Here is a 27,969-nt window from a genome sequence, read left to right as displayed (position 1 = left end):
TAACATTTTCTTTCAAAGTAAAAGCTATCCCACATGCTTTATTTGAATATTTATTAATATAGTTCAACCAATCCATTTTCTAGGTGTTAAAAGGAGCAATTTGTAGGATACAATACGTGCCAGGAAAGAAGGAAAGGGAGAAGATGGAAATAGAGGGGAGGGGGAAAGAAAAAATAACAGAAGAGAGAAGAGAGAAGAGAGAAGAGAAAGGAAGGAAGGAAGGAAGGAAGGAAGGAAGGAAGGAAGGAAGGAAGGAAGGAAGGATCATCACTTCCTTCCTTGTCCTAATTATTGAACACAAGTGTCCACTGAACGTTTAACAGCTCGTATAAGGGGGTATTGATTGTTATTTTTGAAGACCATAAAGGAAGACTTTAGATCTGTGTCTTTGGTGTCCCCATCCAGATAGAAGGTGAACTTCTGGAGCAATGTGCTGAAGAACAGAAAGAGCTCCATCCTAGCCAGGGCTTCCCCTGGACAGGCTCTCTTCCCTGCAATAGCAAACAAGAAAATAAAGCTTATTTAGGAAGTACACCTGATGGAATTGTGCCTGATAAAAAAAAAAATAACATGGATCAAACCAGCATGTGGATTTGTAATACCTATCCCAGAGGACTGTACCTGCTGAGAATGGCATGAAAGCATCTTTTTTCCTGAATTGGCCTTTTTCATCCAAAAAATGATCTGGGTTGAACTTCTCTGGAGTCTCCCAATGGAGAGGATCATAATGTACTGAGAAGAGGACTGGCGCAACAGCCATGTACTAGAAGAGGGAAGTGAGGAAATAGATGACATTAGTTGGTTTTGCTTCATGCAGAGAAGAAAGAGTTTCAAATGAAATAGGCCAGCAGAGAGCAATCTGCAAACATTCTGAAATGGAGTGAAGGGAGAGAGATTTGGTTTAATTTATTTATTTATTAAATGTATATACGTCCCATTATCCATAGTGACTCTAGGCTTACAATTCCATAAATAAGGCATATTAATACATATCTACTGAATTGCCTTGAATATCATCTCAAGTAACAGTCATCTTTTTTTTTTCTTCTGCACACTATCTTGATTAGTAGATTAGTATTACTGGCACACCTTGGGAATGTTGTAACCATGGAATTTTACGTCACAGGTTGTTGCCCGTGGAAAGCTTTCAGCACTCCCAATCCGATAACGTTGAACCTCATGGATCACAGCATTTGTGAAAGGCATCTTCAACCGGTCTTCTATGCTTGGAGTTCGATTTGTACCCACTGCCTCATCAATCTCCTGTTGCACCTTAGCTGTGAGACAAACATATTGAGATGTGATTGACAGCCTTTTACTTTCTCATACTGAGCATCTGCAGTCAACTACCACTTGAATAGAAACATGTTTTCCAAAGCATATTCAGGGAAGACCCTTCTAGTCAGGACAATGGCTCCTCCTCAAAGTCATTTCTTAATAGAGACCATTTTAATTTTTCTAGTGCAAGAAGAGGAGATACTTATTGTTTATCTCTGTCTTGTGTCTTTCTTGATAAGCTGAAAACCACAAAGTGGAAAGTGTTTCCATAGGAGATTTTAGAAGATTATAGTCCCTACCCAAAGTTGGAATAAATAGTAATCAGGAGAAAAAACTAATGTACTTAAATTAATTTCTTAAGCTGTTATTACATTGTGTGGGAAAATGAACTCATGGGCTATGTTGTCGAACATCTATATTTCCAGAAGGGTCTCCTAAGGTGAACAGATCCCTACCACAGCAGCAGGAAGACGTGCCCAAAAGGCAGAGGGTGCTAAGAATCACCAGGTTAAATCAGACTGCCTTTGGACTTTGGACATAGGAACAATCAACATTCAAACAATGAAAACAGAAGTGTGAGTAGAAGAACTGCCGATTGAACTCAATAATATTCATTTTGATATCATTAGATTATGTGAAACATGACAATAAGGCAAACGTTTAGTTGAACTTGATAGGACTGGGCATTTATTCTATGCTAGAGGTACTGAAGATGGTCGATGTGGTAGAGTTGGTTTTCTCGTCAACCAAAAGCTGAAACACTCTGTAGTAAAATTTGAAAATATACCAGAGTAGCCCAATGCATTATTCAATTGAACAAACAATACAAGTTTCAAATCATTCAAGCTTATGCACCAACAATAAGCTATAGTGACGATGATGTCAAGGAAGTTTATGGCAATGTGGTCTGCCTTAAAGACAAAGAAAAGTCCCAGTACAATACAAGTCCCAGTTGTTCCGCAAATCATTGAAAGGCACAATGAATTACACCTTGCCTTTGTGCATGGCTTTCATTGACTACAAACATGTATTTGACTCAGTATTTCAGCAAGTATTAAAGCAACTGCAATGAGTTGTACTGTTGAGTACAACAGTTATTTAGTTTATTTTTTCCATGATTAATGCTGAAAGCTCTAAGAGTACTGATATCTTTATATATTTCTGGATATTTCTTTACCTTGAATGTGTTGTAATTTAGCCATTGCTAGGAGGCTGCAGAACAAAGTATGGCTTGTAATTACTGTCCCAGCAGTAAAGAGACCAAACACAGTAATCACAAGTTCTTCAGGAGAGTAGATACCCTCAGATGAGTTCTGGTCCTGAAAAGAAAATAGAAAGGGAACTGGAAGAATAAAAATTCTACTTGGAATTGAATTAAAGTAATTCATGAAAATCTCCATAGTGTCTCTTTCAATTAAAGGAAACTTAACTCGATCAGACTGACTTTAGAATATAACAAAACATTTTCAATTCTAAGGTATTTCTGGGAACAACATCTGATACGTGGAGGAAACAGCTTGACTATCTGGCCTACCCATCAAATATTTACCACAAGAAACAGCCAGAATTAAAGATTGGACACTCTGAATTTGACTAAGGTTGTTTTTTAGAACTGGACTACAGCAGGCCTTAAGGTGTATGATTGGAAAAAATTAGATCTGAGCATAGAAGCCTGAATGTTATATCTGAGAGACTACCGTATTTTCCGGCGTATAAGACGACTGGGCGTATAAGACGACCCCCGAATTTTCCTGTTAAAATATAGGGTTTGGGCTATACTCGCTGTATAAGACTATCCCTCTTCCAATGCACACCAAATAAAAATTAAAAAACATCAACTGGCTCACCCACAATGTAAAAGCAGCTGTGCTAGACCCAAAATGGCCCCTGCAACAAGCAGGAACCTCACACAACCACAAAAAGTCCAAAAAAAACAATTTTCACACTTTACACACACACAACACAACACAACTGGCTCACCACAATGTAAAAGCAGCTGTGCTAGACCCAAAATGGCCCCTGCAACAAGCAGGAACCTCACACAGCCACAAAAAGCCCAAAAACCCAACTTTCACACTTTACCCACACAAAATTCCACATACAGCTTTGTGAGATTCTGTGTGTTTGTGTAGTTAGAGTGAAACACTACAAAAACACACTAAATCTCAGAAAGCTGCACAAATATTATTTTATTTTATTTTATTTTTATTTTTATATGAAAGCTAAATTTAAAACTTCCTAAACTTTAAATGGCTAGGTCTAAAAATGAACAACTAAAAAAAACCCCAATTAACAAATTTTTTTAAAGATCCCAAAGGGGGAAAAAACTTACCCAATAGAACAGGGGTCTCCAACCTTGGCAACTTTAAGACTTGTAGACTTCAACTCCCAGAATTCCCCAGCCAGCTTTGTTTTGCTGGCTGAGGAATTCTGGGAGTTGAAGTCCACAACTCCCTGCCTGCTTGATTGCAGGCAGGGAGTTGCTTGCTGATGGAATGGATTCAGGCAAGCGAAGCAAGGCAAGCGTTGCGACTAGCAGCTAAGGTAAGCAAGCTGGAGGGGGGAAACTTTTTTTCTTTTACATGGCTCTGGCGATCCCAGCTGAGTTGCCTGATTAGCAGATCGTCAGAGCTTGGATCGCCAGAGCCATGTGAAAGGAAAAAAGTTTTTTCTTTCTACATGGCTCTGGCGATCCCAGCTGAGTTGCCTGATTAGCAGATCATCAGAGCTTGGATCGCCAGAGCCATGTGAAAGAAAAAAATTTTTTCTTTCTACATGGCTCTGGTGATCCCAGCTGAGTTGCCTGATTAGCAGATTGTCAGAGCTTGGATTGCCAGAGCCATGTGAAAGGAAAAAAGTTTTTTTCTTTTACATGGCTCTGGCAATCCCAGCTGAGTTGCCTGATTAGCAGGCAACTCAACTGGGATCGTCAGAGCTTGGATTGCAAGAGCCATTTAAAGCTCATCAGAGCCTTTCGGGCTGGTCTGCCTGGTTACAGGAGAACGACACCTAGCATATAAAATGACCCACGACTTTTGAGAAGATTTTCATGTGTTAAAAAAGTTGTCTTATACGCCCGAAAATACGGTAATCCTAATAGTCTAATCCTAATACTTTGGCCACCTAGTGAGAAGGAAGGGCTCACTGGAGAAGAACCTAATGCTGGGAAAGATTGAGGGCAAAAGAGAATGAGGTGGCTGGATGGAGTCACTGAAGCAGTAGGTGTGAGCTTAAATGGACTCCAGAAGATGGTAGAGGACAGGAATGCTTGGAGGAACATTGTCCATGGGGTCGTGATGGGTCGGACATGACTTCACAACTAACAACAACAATCCTAGCAGAAATTGCTGTTGCAAGATCAATAATTATCTTCACCTAATAAGATGTAGAAGGTGTGTAAATTAGCATGTAAAGCAAATTTCTATACATACACATTTTTTGAAGAGAGATAACTTTAGAAACAATTATGTCGGAATAGTAATTTATGTCAACAAATAGCAATTTAAAGTAAACAAAAAATGGGGAATCAATATTTTCATATTCTTTCATATGCAGTGAACTTGTTTCATCTTAGATACACATTGGAGATATTTAGACATTTATGCAGAGACAGTATCTATATCTACCTTCTCCATTCTATGAAGGAAGCAATCAATATAGTCACGTGGGTTCTGAGGATCCAATGTTTTCTTGTGTAATTCTACTTCCTCACGGATATAACCATGGAGTTTTTCAGTCTCAGCAAAAATCTTGATGTGTTTCCCAGGAAAGCATTCCATTATTTTTGGAAAAGTATTGTAGACCTGTGGCAGAGAGGAATAGAATAGAATAGAACAGAATAGAATTCTTTATTGGCCAAGTGAGATTGGACACACAAAGAATTTGTCTTTGGTGCATATGCTCTCAGTGTACATAAAAGACAAGATACATTCATCAAGAATCATAAGGTACAACACTTAATTATAGTAAAAGGGTACAAATAAACAATCAAGTCATACTAGGAAACAATATCAATATAAATCGTAAGGATATAAGCAACAAAGTTACAGTCATGCAGTCATAAGTGGGAGGAGATGGGTGATAGGAACGATGAGAAGACTAATAGCAATAGTAATGCAGACATAGTGAATAGTTTGACAGTGTTGAGGGAATTATTTGTTTAGCAGAGTGATGGCGTTTGGGAAAAAACTGTTTTTGTGTCTAGTTGTTTTGCTGTGCAGTGCTCTATAGCATTGTTTTAAGGGTAGGAGTCAAAACAATTCATGTCCAGGATGTGAGGGGTTTGTAAATATTTTCACAGACCTCTTTTTGACTCATGTAGTATACAGGTCCTCAATGGAAGGTGGGTTGGTATTTATTTATTTATTTATTTATTTATTTATTTATTTATTTATTTATTTATTTATTTATTTATTTATTTATCAGCAAGTACAAGGAAACAAGTAACAGTATAGATATAGAGATGGACACATGAAAAAAAATTGGCAGAAATAAAAGGATATAAATAAGCAAAACATAGGCATAAACACATAAAATGAGTACATATAAATGGGAACAGTAGGACAGAGACGGTAGGCATGCTGGTGCGCTTATGCACGCCCACGTAGGGACCTCTTAAGAAATGTGAAAGGTCAGGGGAGGCATGGCCAGCATCACGGTGAGACGTGGAATGTAAGATCCATGAATCAAGGAAAACTGGATGTGGTCAAACAAGAGGTGACAAGACTGAACATCAACAACTTAGGAATCAGCGAACTAAAATGGACAGGAATGGGTGAATTTAATTCCTATGACCATCAGGTATACCACTGAGGGCAAGAATCCCTCAGAAGAAATGGAGTAGCCTTCATATAAGAGAGGAATCAATAAAAGATTAGGAAAAGCAATACTGGGATACAATTCCCAAAATGACAGAATGATCTCAGTTCAAATCCAAGGCAAACCATTCAATATCCCAGTAGTCCAAGTCTATGCCCCAACCACTGGTGCTGAAGAGGATGAAATTGACTGGTTCTACAGCACCTTATAAAATTAACACCAAAAAATGATGTCCTTATCATCATGGGGCATTGGAATGCTAAAGTACAAAGCCAAAAGATAACCAGAATAACAGGCAAGTTTGGCCTTGCAATACAAAATGAAGCAGGGCACAGGCTGATAGAATTCTGTCAAGATAATATGACGGTCATAGCAAACACTCTTTTCCAGCAACCCAAGAGACGACTCTACATATGGACATCACCTGTCAACACAGAAATCAGATTGACTATGTGCTCTGCAGCCAAAGATGGAGGAGCTCTATACAGTCAGTAAAACAAGACCAGGAGCTGACTGTGGCTCAGATCATGAGCTCCTCGTTGCAAAATTTAGACTTAAATTGAAGAAAGTAGGGAAAAGCACTAGGCCACTCAGGTATGAACTAAATCTTGGAGGGACAGGGGAGTGAGAGAGGCGCTTCAGAAGACCAAGATGAACAGTTTCTTCAGAAGGTTGGAGGCAGCTCTTTGACCCGGCGGTGGGGGAGGCGGCCATTACAACTGCTACAAGCTGGAGCAACTGGACTAAGATTTGAGCAGGAGTGAAGACTGAACAGAGTATTGTTATCGGGTGAGTGATTGGCCAGCTCACAGGTAAGAAGAAAAAAATTTTAAAGCTTGAAAGAAGTCCCAATGAGTAATTAGCAGCTAATTGGCACTCAGGAATTCAAGTGGAGAGGGGAAAAAAAGAGGAACTTTAAAACTAAAGCTCTAAAAGGAACCTTCCACCTGAATTTAAAACTGGACTTGTAAGAAACTAAAAATAAGATAAGAAAAAGAAACAGAGTAGTATTCTTTAAACAACAAAAGGATTTAATTTGGAGAAGAGGAAGTAATTATTTTTGTGGATTTACAATGGATACTTTATTGTTGGGAGACTTGTGAATTGGAGAGAGATATCTAGTGGTGAAAAGAAAGCATCGCATTAACTTTATATAGGCCATCGTGAGAAAATACTGGAGGAGTGTTTCTCTAAACAGCTGGAGCACGATTTCAAAAGAAGTGGAAAGAATATAGACTGGAATTGGAATGGTCTAAATGAATATTTGAATTGGACATTATTTGGAAAGAAAAAAGAAAAAAAGAGAAATTATAAGGACTGGAATTTGAACTATATGCAAACGAAAATAATAAATTTAAAAATCTTTGCCCTTTAAATTGATAACATGGAGAACTGGGAGGAGGAGTATGAGGAACTAAGGGAGATGTTTCAAAAGATAAGAGAAGCATTTAAGGGAAATAAAGAAGTGGAGGGTTGGTTAGAATGCAAAAAAAAAAAGGAAAGAGAAAATATGAATGAGAAACAAGAGAAGCAAGAAGACAATATTGAAAAGGAAATAATTGAAAATAAAGCAGGGGTGAAATGCTCCCGACTCGGGCGAGTAGGTAGCGATGGCAGCGGGCAGTTCAGAGAACTGTTAGCAAAAATCCCTCCCCCCCCAAGCCTCCAGCTTGCTTACCTTCGCACACCTGCCTTGATTCGCTTGCTGTAATCCCTGCAATCTATTGCATCAGCAAGCAACTGAATCTCCCTGCCTGCAATCAAACTCATCAGTCAGCAGCTCTTTCTGCCTGCCTGCTGCCTGCTTGCCTTGTCCCGGTAAGTTTTTCCCCCTTTGGGAGCTTAAAAAAAAAATAGTTAATTGGGGTTTTTTTTAGTTGTTCTTTTTTTAGACCTAGCCATTTAAAGTTTAGGAAGTTTTAAATTTAGCTGCTTTTATATAAAAATAAAAATAAAATAAAATAAAATAATATTTGTGCAGGTTTCTGAGATTTTGTGTGTTTCTGTAGGGTTTCACTCTAACTACACAAACATACAAAATCTCACAGCTGCTTTTATATAAAAATAAAAATAAAATAAAATAAAATAATATTTGTGCAGGTTTCTGAGATTTTGTGTGTTTCTGTAGGGTTTCACTCTAACTACACAAACATACAAAATCTCACAAAGCTATATGTGGAATTTTGTGTGTATAAAGTGTGAAAGTTGGTTTTTTGAACTTTTTGTGGCTGTGTGAGGTTCCTGCTTGTTCCAGGGGCCGTTTTGGGTCTAGCATAGCTGCTTTTACATTGTGGGTGAGCCAGTTGTGTTGTGCTGTGTGTGTAAAGTGTGAAAGTTGATTTTTTGGAATTTTTGTGGCTATGTGAGGTTCCTGCTTGTTGCAGGGGCCATTTTGGGTCTAGCACAGCTGCTTTTACATTGTGGGTGAGCCAGTTGTGTTGTGTTGTGTTTTGTAGGTTAAAAAAGGGCAAAGAAGTGACATCAACCTAGCCACGCCCACCTGACCAAAAAGTCATGCCCACCCAGTCACCTTACCACCAAGCCACGCCCACTAATTAAGCCACACCCACAGAACCAGTAGCGAAAACTTGTAGATTTCACCCCTGAAATAAAGATATAGATGATTACACTGGGATTGACAGTGATAGAATAAAAATGGATAAGGGGGAATTTCTCTCAAAAAAGAAGAAGAGAGAAGGAAATGGGAAATATTGAGAAGGAAAATTAAAAAAGTAAAAACTAGAGAAAGGGGGCAAAAAGGGAGATATAAGAAAAAGAAGAAGATAAGAGAATGGGAGAAAGGGAGGAAAATATTAAGAATGGGAATTTTGGAGAGATTAAAAGAAAATGGTTAAAAGAGGAGCGCAGAAAGAAAATTAAAATATTAATATGCTGATTTAAGAGAAGAATATTAGCAGTAGAAATTGTACGTAAAAAGTAAATTAGAAGAAATATATAGATTATTGTAAAAGGGATATGAATAAGGATGAAATGAAATGTGGGTAAGAAAAAAGAAGAAATATGTGGTTTAATGTAAAATAGATCAGTAGATACAATGTGAAAGACAGAACGGGTTATATGTTTTGCTGTTTGAAGATGTACATATTGGAGAGAAATAATAGTGGATGGTAAAGAAGTATGTCTTAAAGATGGAGAACAACAAAGGAATTAATTGAAATTATGATGAAAAATTGAAATGTAAAATTGAACAAAATTGAAATGTTAGTAAATGAAGTAAGTAAGAATGAAATGAAATATAAGTAAGAAGTAAAATAGAAGAAATATATTGTTAAAGATAAAATAGACTAAGGGTTGGAAGGTTAACTTAGCAATGGCTTTAAGATAAAAGGAATAAGTTGAAAAACATGGTTAATAATTATGAGGGGAATTCTGAGAAATATATTTAATAAATGGAGGAAAAGTCGGGGTTACCTGGACACCACAGTGGAAAATAGTAAATGGAAAATAAATACAGCAATAGAGAGAGATGAAAGAAGAAGTAGAGGGATGGAAGGAAGGGAGAAGGAGAGAGAGGAATAGAAGAAAGTGAAGAGGGGAGGAAGGAAGGGAGGGGAAATAAGAGTAGGAGAGAAGGTTAGAGAGGGAGAAAGAGGAGGAGGGGGAGAAGGAAGAGGAAGTATTGAAGGAGTAGGAGAGGAGGAAGAAGAAAGTAAGATGGATAAAAGAAGGGAGGGAGATGGAAGAGAATGAGAAGAAAGATGAAATGGAAGAAAGGCAACCTTGAACATGTGTAAATGTACTAGGATAAAGAATGAATTATTAAAAAAGAAAGGAGAATAAATATGAGTAAAAATAGAAAAATTAGAATTTGAGGGCAAATGAAGTTGTTGTTTATATAAATAAGCATAGAAATATTAAGATATGATCAAAAAACATGGAAAAAGAAGATCTTGGCAGAAATTGAGGAGCTCATCACATCTAATCTCCACATCTTTTATTTTAACATTTACACACAGAGAAAAAAAAACCCACTAGTAAAAATGAATGTTTATGGCAGGAGGAGCATCAGAGAGGAAAAACATACCAGTCCTAGGAAACCAGTAAAAAATCTTATTTGAGACTCCACAGTCTGCTGGTTTTCTATGAAGGTGTGATCTTTGTAATCAAATCGATTGCCAAAGACGACTGCACAGATCACATTAGAAACAGCACTTGCAACATTTCTTCTTAGGTCAAAAGGTTGCCCTGCAACAGAAGCCACAGAAATTTATGAGAGAGATTACAGAATATGGATCTCCCCTTCCACAATCCTCACCACAAAACTGCAAGGAAAAATGATATGGGTCAAAGAAGTTATGCAAAGATTTTACTGGTAATTTTTGATAAATAATATTAAGTAGGGGAGCTTATATGTAATTAAATTAAAACCTAGATCTTTAGGGTTTCTTCGAAACCTTATTGCTGTTTTCTTCTGTCAAGAATTGTTTTCTCACTTTTTTCCCCACTCTTTTCCCTTCTGATTCCAGAGATTTGTCCATTAAAGATTAAATTCAAAAGAGCCACAAATCTCTAAAGGGACACTAATTTATGACCATTTAATTCAGATCCACAGTGGATTTCAGTTCTCCACCCTCATAGAAACTGCCTATTGTTGTCTCTCCATGCCTATAAGAGCAGTTGTTATCCATGTTTTCCTTTTTGCCCTTAGATTTCCTATCTCATTCATCCATAAATTCCTTTTCTGGCTGCTGATTCTATTCCCTCAGCACTTCCTCCTTCTATTCTATCTCTCATCCATCCATCCATCCATCCATCCATCCATCCATCCATCCATCATCCATCCATCCAACCATCCATCCATCCAGGAATTCAATGTGGGCTGGAATTAGATCTCTTGTGGGCATGAAGGGATTCATGACTGATGATTTGTTTGACCCCTCCCTCAGGTTCAACCTAGTCATCTCCTACAATAACCTTAATTCAAATCCACGGCACATCACAGATTTCCATCACTCATGCAGCCGATTCTTATCCATATTTTCCTTACCTCACTTCGTTTACCTATTTCATTTATCAGTTATGTATTTTGTTGGTTCCTGAATTTGCTTGATATATGATTTAACATTATGTTCAAGCCTGGTTTAACATGATCATTCTAAAAAGAATTCAGGACTAAAATGTTTTTTTTCTGTGTATAATTACTAAATTAATTAATTCCCTAGAATCTATTGCATGTTCCTTCAGTTACTACAACCACAATAAGGTTTCACTAATTCTGAGCAAATTTTACAAAGCCAAGGGCTGACACTGGATTGAAAAGAAAGACACAACTTGAAAGCTTTTATATTTCCTGTGTGTATTTTTGCCTTCTCTCTTGAATGCCACTGTGAAAAGGGCCTGGGGATACTCACTGCCTATCTAAGTTTTTCTTTATTTTGTGCACTTAAGTGCAGAGGACTTGAGTTTCAGTTCAGAATCTAGTTGTCCTGTAACTTCACATAGTACAACAAGCCCTTTCCATTTTCATATTTTAAATACTCTTCCTACTAAGATTCTTGTGTGAGAGAACAGTTTTCAGTTTCTTTAGAGAACCTTTTTTTGCAGCGATTTCCTCCACCAGACAAAGGGCTTCCTCCTGAACCCTCTCAGACATTCTTTTCTTCCCCATCCCAAAATCTCTCAAGGTGGACAGTGTGAACCGTCGCAGCTCCTTCCATTTCCTCTCATCGGTAGTATCGAATCCTGAAATAAAAGACATCAAAAGGATCACAATGTCCATCAAATCTCAGCTTGGAGGATATTTAGATATAATGTGATGTTACAGGCACTTTCCTTTTTCAATTCTTTGTCTCAATCATGTTCGAAACAGGTCACTGCATTGCAATAAATTATGCATCACAGAATGTTCCTTCCTCATATTTAATGTAAACCAGGCTTGATGTTTGAAATACTATGTTGAAAGCTGGATCTAGCCCAATAACTCAAAGACAGACTTCGATTCTTTTCTGTAACTTTATTATAGATTTAATGGTACTGGAGGTCACTGACCTTGTACCTTTCTCTTTCAGGCATACATCTGGAATACCCTGTGGACCACATGGTCGGAGCCTTTATACCCAGGAGGAGGGGCAAAGAGGTAAGGAGTGGTTACAGGGGTTATGGGATATGTGGTCAGTTAACCCTTGCAGGTCCGGGTGATCAGGGAGATGTAGTAGTTAGACATTTACCATGACAAAACCCCCTCTAAATGTCTAACTGGGTACCTGGGGAAGTAGTTGTATACAAACAGAGAATATACAGGCACAGGCACGAATTACATGTAAACACGCATTTTAGACATGAGGTACGCATGCTGTTTATGTGGTAGGGGTTTAGTGAGAATATCTGCTGTTTGCTCCTCTGTGTCACAGTGTACTGCCTTAATGAAACCTATTTCTGAAAACTGCCTGACGTGTTTGTATTTAATGTCAATGTGCCTAGACCGCTGACCTATAGCATCGGCCTTTGAGATCTCTATCACTGCCTTGTTGTCTTCGTGGATAACTATTGGATATGAGGGTTCAGCCCAGATGTTGCAGAGCAGGTCATCGAACCATACTAAGTTGTTTGCGGCCTTGGATAGGCAAACAAATTCTGCTTCCGTAGTTGATGTGGCCACCAGTTTTTGCTTTCCAATGTACCAATGGATGGGGCAATTGTTGAGTAGTAGCACGTAGCCAGAGGTGCTTTTTCTGCACTCTATGTCCCCAGCCCAGTCAGCGTCAGCATAGCAGGTTAGCTTTGGTTTCTGGGATGTTTCTGGCTCTAGGCAGAGTAGGGCATCCGCACTGAATTTTAAGTATCTAAGTAGTCTTTTGATGGCGTTCCAGTGTGTTACCGTGGGTTTGCTTACATGTCTGGACAGTAGATTGACGGCCTGGTCCAGTTGGATATATACAGCAGTGACCCTATCGTTGATCTATACAACTTATTGTCTGTGAAAAGTTCAGATTCCTCGTACATGGTCTTCAGGAACTCTGGTTGCATGGGGGTCTCGCTGGTTTTTGCTTCGGACATGTTGCATTTGGACAGCAGCTCGATGATCTTTTCTCTCTGGGAGAGGCGGAAACCCTTGTTGGTTTTTATCACTTGGACCCCTAGGTATTTATCGATCTTTCCAAGTGACTTTAGGGAGAAGTGGCTACCCAGCTCAGTGGCGAACTTGTCACATCTGTCCTTGTGCTTGCTGATGTACAAGATGTCGTCCACGTAAACGAGCACACCTTCAAATGTGTTGTTTTCTCTCTTCGTGAAGAAGCATTTGTCGGCTGAGGTGGCCTCGAAGCCCATGGATCTGAGAGCTTTGGCTAGGCAGTCATACCACTTTTTGCCCGACTGCTTGAGCCCGTACAGGCTTTTGTTCAGCAGCCAGGTTTGGTTCCCGCCCTCGTTGTACCCAGGCGGTGCTTTAACGTATATCTCTTTGTCCAACTCGGTGTGCAGGTACGCTGTTTGTACATCGAATTGGAAAACCTCCAAGCCCAGGATGGTGGCCACCACCAGGGTGCTTTTGACGCTCTCCGCCCTGACGGTTGGCGGGTAGGTGTCTGTATAGTCTTCGGGGTATCTTTGGGCGAAACCCTGTGTGACTAGTCTTGCCTTGTACAGGACCTTGTTGTCTTCTAATGTCTTAACTCTGAACACCCATTTGGTTCCTATTGGTTTTTTGTCCTCTGGAATTTGGGCAGGTGAGTATACTTGGAGGTTTCTTAGGCTCTCCATCTCCTTCTCCATGGCAGACATCCATTTTTCTTTCTCTTTCTGGGGGAGCCCGAGGATGTCCTCGTATGAGCTGGGCGTGAAATGGGTGTTGTGGATGGCCATAACGTAGTCCTCCAGCCTCCTTGGCAGCTTGTTTCTGGTTTCTCTGATTGGCCTGCTGGGGGTTGGCTCGGTTTCCTGCATGTTGTCTGCCTCTTTGTCTGTCAGGTCATCTATCTTCAGGGAAGGGTGCCCTTCTTTCCACTCTTTGATGCTCGCCTTGCGATTGTTGACTTTATGCCCTCCGACCTCTCTGATCTCCTTTTCCCCTTGGTCATGTTCGAATGTGACCCTATTGGTGGGAATGTCATTGGAGTGTACCCTCGACCAGTTTGCATTTTCGTGGAAACTGGCTGACCTGAAAACCACAAAATGGTTGTTGTTGTCGACAAATCTGTAGCCCTTTGTGCCTGGTTCGTAACCCACGAATCTCAGTCTTTTTGATAATTTCTCCCCTTTCTTTCTTAATTGTCTGGGGATGTGGACATCGGCTGGGGCGCCAAATATGTGTAAGTGTGCGATGTTGGGCTTTCTGTTGTATAGCATCTTGTATGGTGTCTTATTGATAGAGCTTGACCACAGTCTATTCAGGGTGTAATTAGCGTAGTGTAGTACCTCTGACCAGAAATGCTGCCCCATCCCAGCATCCTCCAGGGCGCACCTCATCATGGTTTGCAATACCCTGTTCTTTTGGAAGGGGGAGAAAGGTGAAGAGGTGTAATGCGCTATGCCCTGTTCTCTCAGCCACCTTGTGAATTCCTTGGCCATGAATTCTGAGCCCCTGTCTGTCATTATCTGCCTTATTCTCATGTTATGTTGCATATCTATTCTTCTGTGGAATTCTTTAAACCTTTGGAATACTTCATTTTTGTGTCTGAGGGAGTAGACATACCCGTATCTGGTGTAGTCATCCACAATCGTGAGGAAGAATCGCTTCCTATGCCCTACAGAGGGTTTCAATGCCTTACCAAGTCCATATGCACCAATTGGAAGGGGGACTCTGTGGTTCGTTTGGATCCCCTGGGGATGGCCTTAACCTTGATCTTAGAATGCTTACAGACCGAACACTCCAAGTAGTTTTTGCAGTTCTTTACTTTGAGACCCTCGGTACATTCCGTCATTTTCTTTACAATGGGGAAACTTATGTGTCCCAGCCTCCTGTGGAGGAGGTGGGCGCAGTTATCATGCAATGGTTTACCGATAGATACAGACTTGTTGGCCTTCTCATGGCCACTTCCTGCCTCTTGCTGCACCCCCTCTATTTCTGGATACTCATCTACTTTGTGGTTCGTGTTGGTATCAATGCCTTCTTCCTCCCTTGCGTTGGGTGTGAAGTAGGGGAGTCCCTCGTGTATGGTTACCTTTCCTATCTCTTTCCCTTGCTTGATCAAGTGTGCCTTTCCATCTTTGAATTTTAGCTCTATGTTTGTGTCCCGTGTCAGCTTTGTGATGGCTAGCACGTTGTGGGGTATCTCTGGCACGTACAGTACCCCTTTTAAATCCCCTATCTGTGTGATGTGTACGTTTCCTTTCCCCACTACTTTGACCTTGCTTTGGTTTGCCACCTTTATTTCTGAGTCTACTTCTGTGAGTGAGTCTAGCAGCTCTGGGTTACAAGTAGTGTGACTTGTGGCCCCTGAGTCCAGGAGCCATGTGTTTCTCTCTGCCTTATGTTTGTCATTTGGGTCATCGTGCCTGATCCCATACATGGAGCCAGAGTTACTGTCCCTGGAGTGGTCTCTGCGCTCGTGGTGTTTCCTGGGGTTGGGTGACCATCCTCGCCCCCTTTCCTTTGGGTACCTGCATTCAGGTGACTTCCCCCCTCTACTGTCGTGCTGTCCCCTGTCCCTATGGTTCCTGGGGCAATCCCTCTTTAAGTGGTTCCTTGACCCACAAGAATAACATTCTGAGGTATCCCTGGCCCTATCTTGGAAATCCACCCTCTTCGTGGGTCTAGGATCCCTTTTGGATAGTTGGCGTTCCCTCCTCAGAGTGTCCTCTGCAACGAGCTGACTGGTCAGTGCGCCTAGTGTTAGGTATTGCAAGCTGAGGCTATTTAGTTGGGTTATGAAGCTGTCCCAACTGCTATCAAGAGAGTTTATGATTATGCTTATCATGCTCTCTTCAGTGATGATTCCCCCCCTCTGCATGAGCTCTGCCCTTGTAGCATTCATCTTTAAAATGTGCTCACTCATGGGGACCCCTGCCTTGTGCTTGGTGGAGTGGAACTCCCTAGATATTCTAGTGGTAGTGGCTCTACTCTGGCTATAAAACAGGTTACATAGTTTTTGCATAACATCATAAACAGTCAGATTGTCCTCAATACATAGCAGATGGAATGGAGGTTAACATGATACAAAATGCCCTGTGATGAATACAGTCAATTTCCAGTGACCAGGGCTTTTGGGGAGGTCTGTTAGCTAGGAACAGTGCATTCTCTCTCATGAGAGCAACTCTTAATTGTTGACTCCATTCTATAACATTACCCCCATCTAACTGTAATTTTGGCAAATTGGCATAATTTGCCCCAGAAATGTTAGTAAGGTTACTTACTGGGGGGAGCTGTCCATGGTCCAAACTGTGATTGAACTCACAATAAGGCTTTGGGATGTCTGTGGCCATTCTGTACTTGCTTGGATCTATGTAGCTTGCTTCTCTTGTTACAGGCAGGTACTGGGCATGCGCGAAATTCATTCCGCGCTGGAGTCCATCGGGTGAGGTTCCTGTTGCTGGAGCTCCCAGGCCTAGGCCTAGGCCTGTTGGTGGGAGGCTGGACCCACCCCCGGTGGGTCTGAAGATTCCTCCTGAAGGTGGACACCACTGCTGGATGGCCAGATCCCCGGCGAAGAAGGGTAGAAGGTGAGGAGGCGACGCGGTCGTAAGTCAAGGACTTCCGCGGGTCGGCGGCGCAGCAGCAGCAGAGGTTGTAGGTTGAGGATTCCCTGCACCCAGCGGCTCGGCGGTAAAGGCGGTGGTGGTGGCGGATCCTCCCTCGTGGTCACTGGTCCCTGGTCGCATGGATCGGCCTGGTGGATGTCGTGGCGTTGGTGAGTAGCCGGTTCTTCTCTTCTCCCTCGTGTTGTGGCCCCGCCCTCTGAGCCTGTCCCATCGGAGGAAGAAAGCTCCGAGCATGAGGAAGAGGAGTCAGCCAGGCCTCCCTCTCCAGGCCCCTCCCCTCTGGCATTGTCTCAAGTGCCGGCCGAGGGAGAGGAGACAGCTGATTCGAGTCAAAGTGATAATGACACATCATTCCTGGACGCACGCCTCCGAAGGCGTGATAAACGTTTGCAGCAGCTTGGGAGGCGTGCTAGGGATTAGAACTGAGTCACTGGACCACACCCCAGAGACCACACCCCAGAGACTATATAATAGAGAGTGGTGGTCAAGGATCTTTTGTGACGAACAAAGCAAAACCTTGGAGTCACTAAAGCCTCGTCCGGAACTGCTGGGAGGAATATTATTTCTGTTTGGACTTTCTTGAACGTTCGTATCTTATCTGTCTGTTTGTGAAAATAAAGTAACTTGGCAGACGGTGTGTCTATCGCTGCTAAGTCGGAGATAAGAACTGAATGCGTTCCAAAGTGTTTCCTTAACCCTCGACTGGCTGTGTGTGTGTGTGTGGGGGGACGGGGACAGATCATCTTGTTCGTCACCACATACTCCATCGTTAACCCACGATGGACCAACAGCTGCAGCAGCAGATACAGCAGATGCTGGAGGCCAATCAGCTTCTGCAACAGCAAGTAGCACAGCTAACTGCCCAACTTGCTTTGGGAAATGCTCCTGCAGCTCCACCTCCTCCCCCTCCCCGTCCGAGATGCCCAGTGAATGTGCCAGATAGGTTTTCTGGGCAGCAGGAGATGTTTCCGGCCTTCTTGGGACAATGCCAACTGTTTATGGCAATGAGGCCGGAGGATTTTCCGGATGACCGGGCTCGGGTGGCATTTGTTATCAGCTCCCTCTCGGGCACTGCCGCCCGATGGGCCACGCCCCTGTTGTTGCAAGATAGCCCCTTGCTCCTGGACTTTCAGGGTTTTTTACAACACCTGCGCACTATGTTTGAGGACCCCCTCCGGGTGCAGACGGCAGCGAGGCGCATCAAGGACCTCCGCCAAGGCAAGCACCCCCTGCAGGACTATATTGCAGAGTTCCGACTGCTAGGCCAGGATTCGGCTTGGAATGAGGTGGCGCTGATGGACGCCTTCCAGGACGGCCTTTCCGACGAGATGCAGGACGAGCTGGTTCGTGTGGAGGCGCCACTGACCCTCGACGCGCTGGTGACCCAATGCCTGCGTATCGACGCCCGCTTGCAACGGCGACGGCCCTGTCGGGCTCTTCCGGATCCATCGACAGCGTCGGCACCCCCGCGTTTCGCACCGACAGCGCTCCGGATCGCACAGCGTTTTGTGGCGACGGCTAAGGAGCCTATGGAGCTCGGAGCAGCCAGACCTCAACTGACGGCCCAGGAGCGGATGCGGAGACGTCAAGGGGGGTTGTGCCTCTATTGCGGCGAGGCGGGACATTTTGCCGCCTCGTGTCCCCGGAAGCGGAGTGGACCGCTCAAGCCTGTTCCGGAGTCTCGGCGTGACCTGCCGGGAAACGGGCCAGGCCTGGCCTAGGGGAAACTCTGGGTCAGGCACGTGACCATGCCCCGCCGGAGTCGGCGGCTGTGGACTGTGAGCCCCCTCGGCACCTGATTTTGAACACCCGGGTGTTGTTGGCTAACCGGTCGGAGGGGCTCCAAGCGCACGCGCTGGTGGACTCGGGGGCCACCACGAACTTTATGGACCAGGCCTTTGTGGCCCATTACAAAGTCCCCTTGGTTCCAGTGGACCCTCCGTTGAGGGTTGAAACTATAGATGGGCGGGAACTCGTGGTGGGGCCCATCAAAACCGCTACCCAGCCCTTGCGCCTCGCCATTGGAAACCACGAGGAGGCGATCCAGTTTTACGTAACGGCGGATCTGCACTTTCCCTTGGTCCTGGGGATGGCCTGGCTTCGGGCGCACGACCCTCAGGTGGCGTGGTCGAGAAATGCCATCTCGTTCCCGAGCCTACAGTGTGTCGACCACCTTCGCCACACCTGCGCCGGCCAGGACGTCTCTGCCCCAAATGTCTCCTTGCCTCCGGAGCTGACGCCCTTCGCCGACGTGTTCAGCGAGAAGGAGGCGGACCGCTTGCCCCCGCACCGACCCTACGACTGTGCGGTGGACCTAATGCCCAACGCGCCCCTGCCATCGGGACGCCTGTACTCCATGTCGGAGCCCGAGCTGGCCGCCTTACGGGACTTTCTGGAAAAGAACCTGGCCCGTGGGTTCATCCGGCCTTCGACCTCCCCGCTCTCGGCCCCGGTCCTCTTCGTTAAAAAGAAGACGGGGGACTTGCGCCTGTGTTGTGACTACCGGCGCTTGAATGCCATCACAGTGCGAAATCGCTACCCCCTGCCGCTGATCCTGGAGCTGATGGAGAGGTTGCGGGAGGCCTCGATCTTCACTAAGCTCGATCTCCGAGGGGCTTACAACCTGGTGCGCGTGAGAGAGGGGGACGAGTGGAAGACAGCGTTCGGCACGCGGTACGGACACTTCGAGTATACCGTCATGCCGTTCGGGTTGACCAACGCCCCCGCGGTCTTCCAGCACTTGATGAACGATGTGTTCCGGGACATGCTGGATCGGTTCGTGGTGATCTACTTGGATGACATTTTGATCTATTCCCGGACCCCGGAAAGTCACCTCCAGCATGTCCGCCAGGTCCTGCAGCGCCTGCGGGAGCACCAGCTCTATGCGAAGTTGGAGAAATGCTACTTCTTCCAGACTTCCATAGAGTTCCTCGGGCACATCATCACCCCCGAGGGCATCGCGATGGACCCGCACAAGGTGGAGGCCTTGCGCAGTTGGGAACCCCCGCGTCGGGTGAAGGACGTCCAGCGTCTGTTGGGATTCGCCAACTACTATCGGACCTTCATCCCGGGCTTCGCCACCCTGACCTTGCCGTTGACCCAGCTCCTTCGGAAGAAGGTCCCGTTCCAGTGGGGGCCCCCGCAGCAGCAGGCCTTCGAGGTCCTCAAGCAGGCCTTCCTCACGGAGCCAGTCCTGAGGCACCCCAATCCACACCGTCCGTTCGTGGTGGAGACGGACGCGTCCAACGTGGCGATTGGGGCGGTGCTGCTACAGGCTCCGGTGGATGGCGGCACTCTTTTTCCCTGCGCATACTACTCCCGGAAACTCAACCCTTCCGAGCGCAACTACACCATCTGGGAAAAGGAGTTGCTGGCCATCAGGGCCGCGTTCGAGGCTTGGCGACATCACCTCGAGGGGGCCCGACACCAGGTGGAGGTGCGGACGGACCATCGGAACCTGGAGCACCTCACCACGGCACGGAAGTTGAACCAGCGGCAGATCCGGTGGTCGTTGTTTTTTGCCCGGTTCAACTTCCACGTCACCTACATTCCGAGCAACCTCAACCAGAGGGCGGACGCGCTATCCCGTAAGCCGGAATACTTTTGCCCCAAGGACTCCCTTCCCCCCCGGACGGTGCTGCCAGCGAACTCCTTGGCCGCGGTCCAGGAACCGGTGGACCTGCGGGCTCAGGTGCTGGAAGCGCAGCGACGGGACGACTGGTCGCAGCAGCGGAGAGCGGACGTCGGCCCCGCGTCCCCATGGACCGTGGAGGAGGGCTTGCTCAGACATCGGGGTCGGCTGTACGTGCCCACGAGTCCGCTCCGAGCCCTCGTTATGAACCAGTGTCATGACAACCCCGCGGCGGGGCACTTCGGCTTCTTTAAGACTTTGAACCTGGTGACACGGACTTTTTGGTGGCCTCGGGTACGGCACGACGTGCACGCCTACGTGACGTCCTGTGTGACGTGCCGACAGGCCAAAGCCGCGTCCGGCCCCCCTCCTGGACTCCTCCAGCCACTGCCGACACCGGAGAGACCGTGGGGAGCCATCTCCATGGACTTCCTGACAGACCTGCCCCTGTCCGCTACGTACACGACCGTCCTCGTGGTGGTGGATGCACTCACGAAGATGGCACATTTCATCCCGTGCCGCGGCCTGCCCTCGGCCCGCACCACGGCTCGCCTGTTCCTGCAACATATCTTCCGCCTCCACGGCCTGCCGGACCGGGTGGTTTCGGACCGCAGGGCCCAGTTCACGGCCCGCTTCTGGAAAAGCCTGATGGCCGCGCTGGAGGTGCAGGTGTGCCTGTCGTCGTCGCACCATCCGGAGACTGACGGGGGCACGGAGAAGGTCATCGGCATACTGGAGCAGTACCTCCGCTGTTTTGTCAATCAGCAGCAGGACAACTGGGCCGAGTACCTTCCCCTGGCGGAGTTCGCCTTTAATAACTCCCAACACACCTCCACCCAGATGACCCCGTTCCATGCCAACGTCGGATACCATCCACGGCTTTTCCCGTTGACCATCATGGACTCCCCTGTTCCCGAGACCCGGGACTTCCTCTCAGAGCTGCAGGCGGTGCAGCAACTGGTGCGGCGGCAGCTGATCCGGGCGAAAGAGGATTATAAACGGTTCGCCGATCGTGCCCGCCGGGCGACGCCACCGCTGGAAGTAGGAGATCGGGTGTGGTTGTCCATGAAACACCTCCCCCCGGACCGGCCGGTACGGAAACTGGCCCAACGCTTTATCGGTCCCTTCCCTATCGAGGCGGTCATCAATCCGGTGGCCTACCGGTTGACTCTTCCCCGCTCCATGCGGCTCCACCCTGTTTTTCATCGGTCCCTCCTGGTCCCTGAGGCCCCCGCGAGCCATCTCCGCCGCCCGCCGACGCCTGCCCCCCCAGCCGCAGCCGACGAGGACGACGCCTCGACGTACGAGGTGGACAGTATCCGGGACTCCCGTTGGCTGAAGGGGCGCTTCCAATACCTCATCGCCTGGAAGGGGTACGGGCCCGAGGATTTCACCTGGGTGGACGCGTCTGCCGTTCAGGCCCCTGACCTGGTGCGGGCTTTCCACGAACAGTTCCCGTCCCGACCCCATCCCGACCGTCAGACCCGGGGGAAGGGCCCTGCGGTGGGGGATAGTGTTGTGGCCCCGCCCTCTGAGCCTGTCCCATCGGAGGAAGAAAGCTCCGAGCATGAGGAAGAGGAGTCAGCCAGGCCTCCCTCTCCAGGCCCCTCCCCTCTGGCATTGTCTCAAGTGCCGGCCGAGGGAGAGGAGACAGCTGATTCGAGTCAAAGTGATAATGACACATCATTCCTGGACGCACGCCTCCGAAGGCGTGATAAACGTTTGCAGCAGCTTGGGAGGCGTGCTAGGGATTAGAACTGAGTCACTGGACCACACCCCAGAGACCACACCCCAGAGACTATATAATAGAGAGTGGTGGTCAAGGATCTTTTGTGACGAACAAAGCAAAACCTTGGAGTCACTAAAGCCTCGTCCGGAACTGCTGGGAGGAATATTATTTCTGTTTGGACTTTCTTGAACGTTCGTATCTTATCTGTCTGTTTGTGAAAATAAAGTAACTTGGCAGACGGTGTGTCTATCGCTGCTAAGTCGGAGATAAGAACTGAATGCGTTCCAAAGTGTTTCCTTAACCCTCGACTGGCTGTGTGTGTGTGTGTGTGGGGACGGGGACAGATCACCTCGGGCCTCGCATAGTTGGTGTAGCGAGTGGCAAGTTCGAGTCCTGCGGTTGATCCTTCCAGCAGGTGGGCGGTCTTTTGTGCCAGTTGTTGGTGTGTGCGGTGTCTTTAGTTGGCTGTGACTCGGTTGTCTGGTCGTTGTTGGTTGTCCTGGCCTTCTTGTGTTTTCCAGGATTTTTCTTTGATTTTTTGAGTGCTGCAGGAGGCTCGAAAGCAGAGCCCAGGGCAGCGGTGATGGTCTCGATTGTCTTTTGCAACTCGAGATTGGTAGGTGTTTTTTTCTTAGTGATTGTAGTTTCTTCGTGGTCGCTTTCAGAGTTGGGCTCTTCATTGTCGCTTTCTGAGTCCCCCTCGTCTGTTTCGGGGTTCGGGCATTTTCGCGCCAAGGGATTCAAATCCTGGCTTCCCATTGGCTGGTGCTCGTCCCAAGATGGCCACCGGGAAGAGGGCGCGAAAATGGATTCTGCCAGCTCAGGATCATCGGGTTGGGGTGGCTTACCCTTTTTTGCTGGCTTTTCTCTCTCGGTGGTCTTTGGGGCCTCAATCACTGCTTCTTGCTGCTCGAAGAGGCTTTGAAGGTCCGCAATGAGGTTTTCTTTGTCGCTGCTTGCCTCCATCAGTTTCAGGATGGAGAGTTTGAATTTATTCATTTTCTGTGCTGTTTCTTCTTCCAGGGCGGTGATCTCCTTGGATGGCCCCTCTTCATCTGATTGTGAGTCCAGGCTGGAGTCCTGCTCGCTTCCAGCTTCTGTCTCCTCCATGGCTGTGGCTTTGGTTGCAAGTTTCTCAGCCATCTTCTTGGTAAGAGCTCTGGTCTGTACTCTGTCTGTTTCTTCAGGGTAGGTCATTATCTGGAGTTATGGGCAACCAACCTCTGCTACCATTTTGTTGAAAGCTGGATCTAGCCCAATAACTCAAAGACAGACTTCGATTCTTTTCTGTAACTTTATTATAGATTTAATGGTACTGGAGGTCACTGACCTTGTACCTTTCTCTTTCAGGTATACATCTGGAATACCCTGTGGACCACATGGTCGGAGCCTTTATACCCAGGAGGAGGGGCAAAGAGGTAAGGAGTGGTTACAGGGGTTATGGGATATGTGGTCAGTTAACCCTTGCAGGTCCGGGTGATCAGGGAGATGTAGTAGTTAGACATTTACCATGACATACTAAAGAAGGAAACTTCACAATTTCCATCTTTCCATTCTTGACTGCTGTCATACAACTAGAAGAATGAATGAGGCTATGAAAATCATGTCACAAGTTTCTGTAAGTGTGTTTTAGATAGAAAGAAATCCCTCCACTAGATATGGAACTCTACACTGAGATTCCAAATGTGCTTTTTCAGAAGGCAGCTGGACTTTTCTTGTTTTCTCTGAAGATGTTTCACTTCTCATCCAAGAAGCTTCTTCAGCTCTGACTGGATGGTAGGGAATGGAAGAATTTATATTCCTTGCAGACAGCTGGTAATTTGCATCCTTTTAGAAAGTTGTTGAGGCACTTGGAGGTTTACCTGTGTCCTCACCTGAGTAGAGTGAATGTTCCTGTAATCTACATTTTTTTCCCTCTGGAAATCCATTCATACTCCCACACCATTCGAAGGGTGTTCATCCCAAAATGCAAGGCTAAAAGTCTGTGAAGATTCTCAGTCATCCAAGTCATGGTTGCCCCAAAAGGACACAGATAAACCCACAAGTGCCTCAGTGATTCTCTAAAAGAATGCAAATTACCAGTTTTCTCAAAGGAATATAAATCCTTTCATTCTCCACCATTCCGTCAGAGCTGAAGAAGCTTCTTGGTTGTGAAGTGAAATGTCTTCAAAGAAAAAACAAGAAAAGTCCAGTTGCCTCCTGAAAAAGCACCTTTGGGACAACCATGACCTGAAAGTCTGAGAATCTACATAGACTTCTTTACTGAGATTCAATTTTCAGTAAGCAAAAGAAAATGGGAGTTGTTTTGAATTCTGGATTTTTTTTTCCTGTAGAGGCTTTATTGACAAAAATAGGTCACTTGCAATTACTTAGCTACTTGCTTGCTTGTGTGCTAACAAATTACTTAGCACTTAGTTACTAACACTTAGCAACCATAAGATTTCATCCAACATGATCTATCCCTAACCTAATTCTTCAGGATTTGTGAGGGTACATTTGTCATCATTTTAACTGAGTCCATTGATGTTGCAGCTGGCCATCTTCTTTCTTTTCCTTCATCTTTCCTGCCATTATAGCCTTCTCTAGGGAGCTAGACTTGTAGAATCGGTCTGAAGCTGTCTGAAGAATGATCATTTGACTGTGACTGTCAAATTGAAACAACTGTGGTCATTTCCGTGTTGAGTGGGAACTCTGAGTTGATTTGCTCAATGAGCTATTTGTTTGTTCTTCTTGGCTGTCCACAATATTCTCAGGGGTCTTGTTCAACATTAAAGCTCAGAGGGGTTAATATTCTTTCTATCCTCCTTATTCAAAATCCAAATCGCTGAACTCTCCTCTTTCAAAAGCTTTTTGTCTCCTTCTGAAGGGAATGGGTTAGAAGTGGGATTATTTTTCTTGCATGTAAGGAACAACCAGCATAGATTTCACAAGTGACCAGCAGAAGCAAAATGGTGAAAAAAAATGTGTTCTGACCTCTTCAAAAAACATGACCAAATCAACATCTTAACAAAACTTCATTTCAAGTAAAACTTTCATAATTATCAATAATATTAACAGAATTCAAATAATTTTAAATAATTTAAAGAGAATCAACCTTTATTTTGGAATACTCGTCTGTTCAAAGGCGTAAGAGTTCGTGCACCAAATTCTTCTGCTTGATTGATCAAAGCATCTTTTACCATCTCATATCCACAAAGAGCAACCATTGGTTTTGATCCAATCCAGACAGTAAATATAGGTCCATACTTCGCTGTAAGCTAAAGGTAAAATTAGATGGAAACCCAGTGAATTAAATGATAAAGCATTTTTTGATGAATTTATTCTAAAGCATGCTTGAAATAGTTCTTAAATTTGCTATAGAGAGAACATGTTGAATCAAAGCTTTAATAATTCTTAATATCTACCGAGTACATCAATTAGATTAGCTATATTGCTAGCTGATGAGGTGATGGGAATGAGATAATCAAAATTTTGACTGTATAATACATTTCTGTAAGTAATCTGGTTCTTCAAAATATATGGTAACATGTTTTTCTTGTTACCACATCTTTTAATGAACTTTGTAACCTCCATTGTCTATTTATCAGATTGTTACAAGGTGACTTTAAGTAAAAATTCCTACTGAAGATGCACATGAGCCCCTAATAAAATTGGACTCTTATAGAATAAATCAAACTCTTTAAATCAGGGAAATGTGCAGTTATCTTTCAAAACAATCACCTGAAACAGCAAAAAAGTACAACAGTGACCCAATCTTACCTTTCTAAAGGATTTGTTTAGAGGTAAAACATCTCGTTGAAATAGGTTCCCCAGAATAGGCCATGGAGTAGGTCCAGGGGGCAGCTGCCCTTTTTTCTTGTACATTCGGAAAGATGAGATAAGGGTGAAAATTATAGAGAGAAGAAGCAGAACTCCTGCCCATGTCAGCTCCATCCTCTTCTGAGTTCTTTTCCTCTTCAAAAATCCAAGAAGCTGTTTAAATTAGACAAGATTGAAAGAAGGGGGACAACTGGATCCCCAATCACATATAAATTCTTCACTTCCTCTAATCTTTTCATACCTCCTTGTTTACATTCAGCTCAAATTATTCTTTCACCTCTATTAGTGTAGGAAAGTTACTTATCAACATTCTTACCTTCGGACTGTGGACAAAGGTAAGTTACAGTTTGTTTGTTTTGAAGGAAAATATGGAGTGCTTGTCGATTGAAAGTTCGGCAGTTCAGTGGTTCAAATCCCTAGTGCTGCATAAAGATGTGAGTTCCCATTACTTGTCCCAGCTTTTGCCAACCTAGCAGTTCGAAAGCACATAAAAATACAAGTGGAAAAATAGCGACCACCTTTGGTGGGAAGGTAACAGCGTCCCATGCGCTTTTGGCATTTAGTCATGCTGGCCACATGACCATGGAGACGTCTTCGGACAGTGCTGGCTCTTCAGCTTTGAAATGGAGATGAGCACTGCCCCCACATTTTTCTTTTCCCTGTTGGTAAAGTTCCTGTGAATAGTTTAATGTCAAAATTGAAAGAGATACTAAAAGGGTGAATTTACAATGTAAGGGGTGAAAATGGTTCTTAATGTAATTGAATCATTTAAGTTAACGACAGGTGGTTCTTGAGTGTTATTAGGATGATTATACATTAGGATTAATTACATAATCATGCAATGTAAGATGAAGGAGCCCTGGTAGTGCAGTGCAGTATTGCAGGCAAATTCTGCCCACAGCCTAGAATTGACCCTGATGGGGCTCATGGTTGGCTCAGTCTTTCATCCTTCCAAGATAAGTAAAATGAGGACCAGATTGTTGGGGGCAATATGCAAATAATGTTCTACATTGTAAGCCACTCAGAGAGTGTTGTAGATCACTATGGGCCATATAAAAGACTAAATGCTTATTGCTATTGCTATGAAGTTGCTAGGCTGATTTTTTCTGTTCTAAAAAGACAAACCAGGGGAGGTTAGCATAATTGTAGTGATGCAGGGAATTCTCATTTGGAGAGCATTGTCCCAGAAAGCAGGGCCCCATACTGTAATTGAGCTATTTGCAGTCATCTATATCTTAAGGCAGGATTTGGACTGTCCCTTATTTAAGCTGCAAAGGATTAAATACTTTCCTATTTCTTAATAATTTCCCAGAACGAGATCCTGCAGAGCTGGGAGGGTACATAAGAATGTGTTTATTTCTGGTATTTCTTCTAGAGCCAAAAATTTGAATTTTTTCCCCTTGTTTCAGATAGACTCTAACTGCCCAAACCTTGTTTCTCCCCTCCTCTTTCACCCTTATCTGATGTCATGTTAAGGGACAAAGTTGAAAACCAGTAAACATGCTCCCATGACCCAGTTAGGATTTTTAAAGATAAGACACACAGAGAACAGATAAAAAGTCCCACACATTAACATTTTTCTTACTGGCCTGCGTGGACCCTACAATGCTGGGATGTTTCTGTGCAAGGAAGATGATGGGATTATTGATAGAGCCTGAAATGCAAAGTTGTCTTGGAGGCAGCACAGCTGATTAGGCAATAACAGCTGAGAAAGCAAAAACGTGCCTTTTTCTTAGGGCTCAGAGAGAACGATTTGCCCTAAGTCATCCAGCTGGCTTTCATGGCTAAGGTAAAACTTAAACCCACACATGTCTTTTACTTTCTAGCCTGGTGCCTTAACTGCTAAACCAAGCTGTCCCTCTTATAAAAGCTTGCCTTTTCCTTGGTTCCAAGGAAAAATAAAACAAATTTAGCATACACATTTTAACAATAACTTCTCACCTTTGATTCCTTTTAAAGCTGGTATTCCTTCCTCAAATCCCCTTTCTACCTATAGATACAAAATATTAACTTCCTTACAAGCAAAGCATATACA

General features: G+C 44.6%; 1 protein-coding gene across 3 annotated transcripts; it reads right to left on the bottom strand.

Moving 5' to 3' along the window:
- Positions 1-46: 46 nt before the first annotated feature.
- Positions 47-27,890, bottom strand: LOC139312569 (cytochrome P450 2C20-like). 3 transcript variants are annotated; one of them, XM_070937470.1, is made up of 10 exons: positions 27,876-27,890; positions 25,875-26,087; positions 25,210-25,372; positions 11,650-11,799; positions 10,142-10,302; positions 4,905-5,081; positions 2,456-2,597; positions 1,090-1,277; positions 622-763; positions 47-491 (listed from the first exon to the last, which is right to left on the bottom strand). In XM_070937470.1, the coding sequence occupies exons 2-10, from the start codon at positions 26,046-26,048 to the stop codon at positions 289-291; spliced, it is 1,500 nt and encodes a 499-aa protein (XP_070793571.1). In that variant the 5' UTR covers positions 26,049-26,087; positions 27,876-27,890; the 3' UTR covers positions 47-288. The 3 variants fall into 3 exon arrangements, with proteins under 3 accessions (XP_070793571.1, XP_070793570.1, XP_070793572.1); XM_070937469.1 differs by lacking the exon at positions 27,876-27,890 and adding an exon at positions 26,251-26,273; XM_070937471.1 differs by lacking the exon at positions 27,876-27,890 and having other exon boundaries at positions 2,456-2,591; positions 25,875-26,153.
- Between the last annotated feature and the right edge of the window lie 79 nt (positions 27,891-27,969).

This window comes from Pituophis catenifer, unplaced genomic scaffold, assembly GCF_029215685.1.
Source record: "Pituophis catenifer annectens isolate HBS135680 unplaced genomic scaffold, rPitCat1.0.hap2 SCAF_2, whole genome shotgun sequence".
Lineage (NCBI taxonomy): Eukaryota > Metazoa > Chordata > Lepidosauria > Squamata > Colubridae > Pituophis > Pituophis catenifer.
The sequence above is the reverse complement of the archived record's forward strand: the minus strand, read 5'-3'. Positions and strand labels throughout refer to the sequence as shown.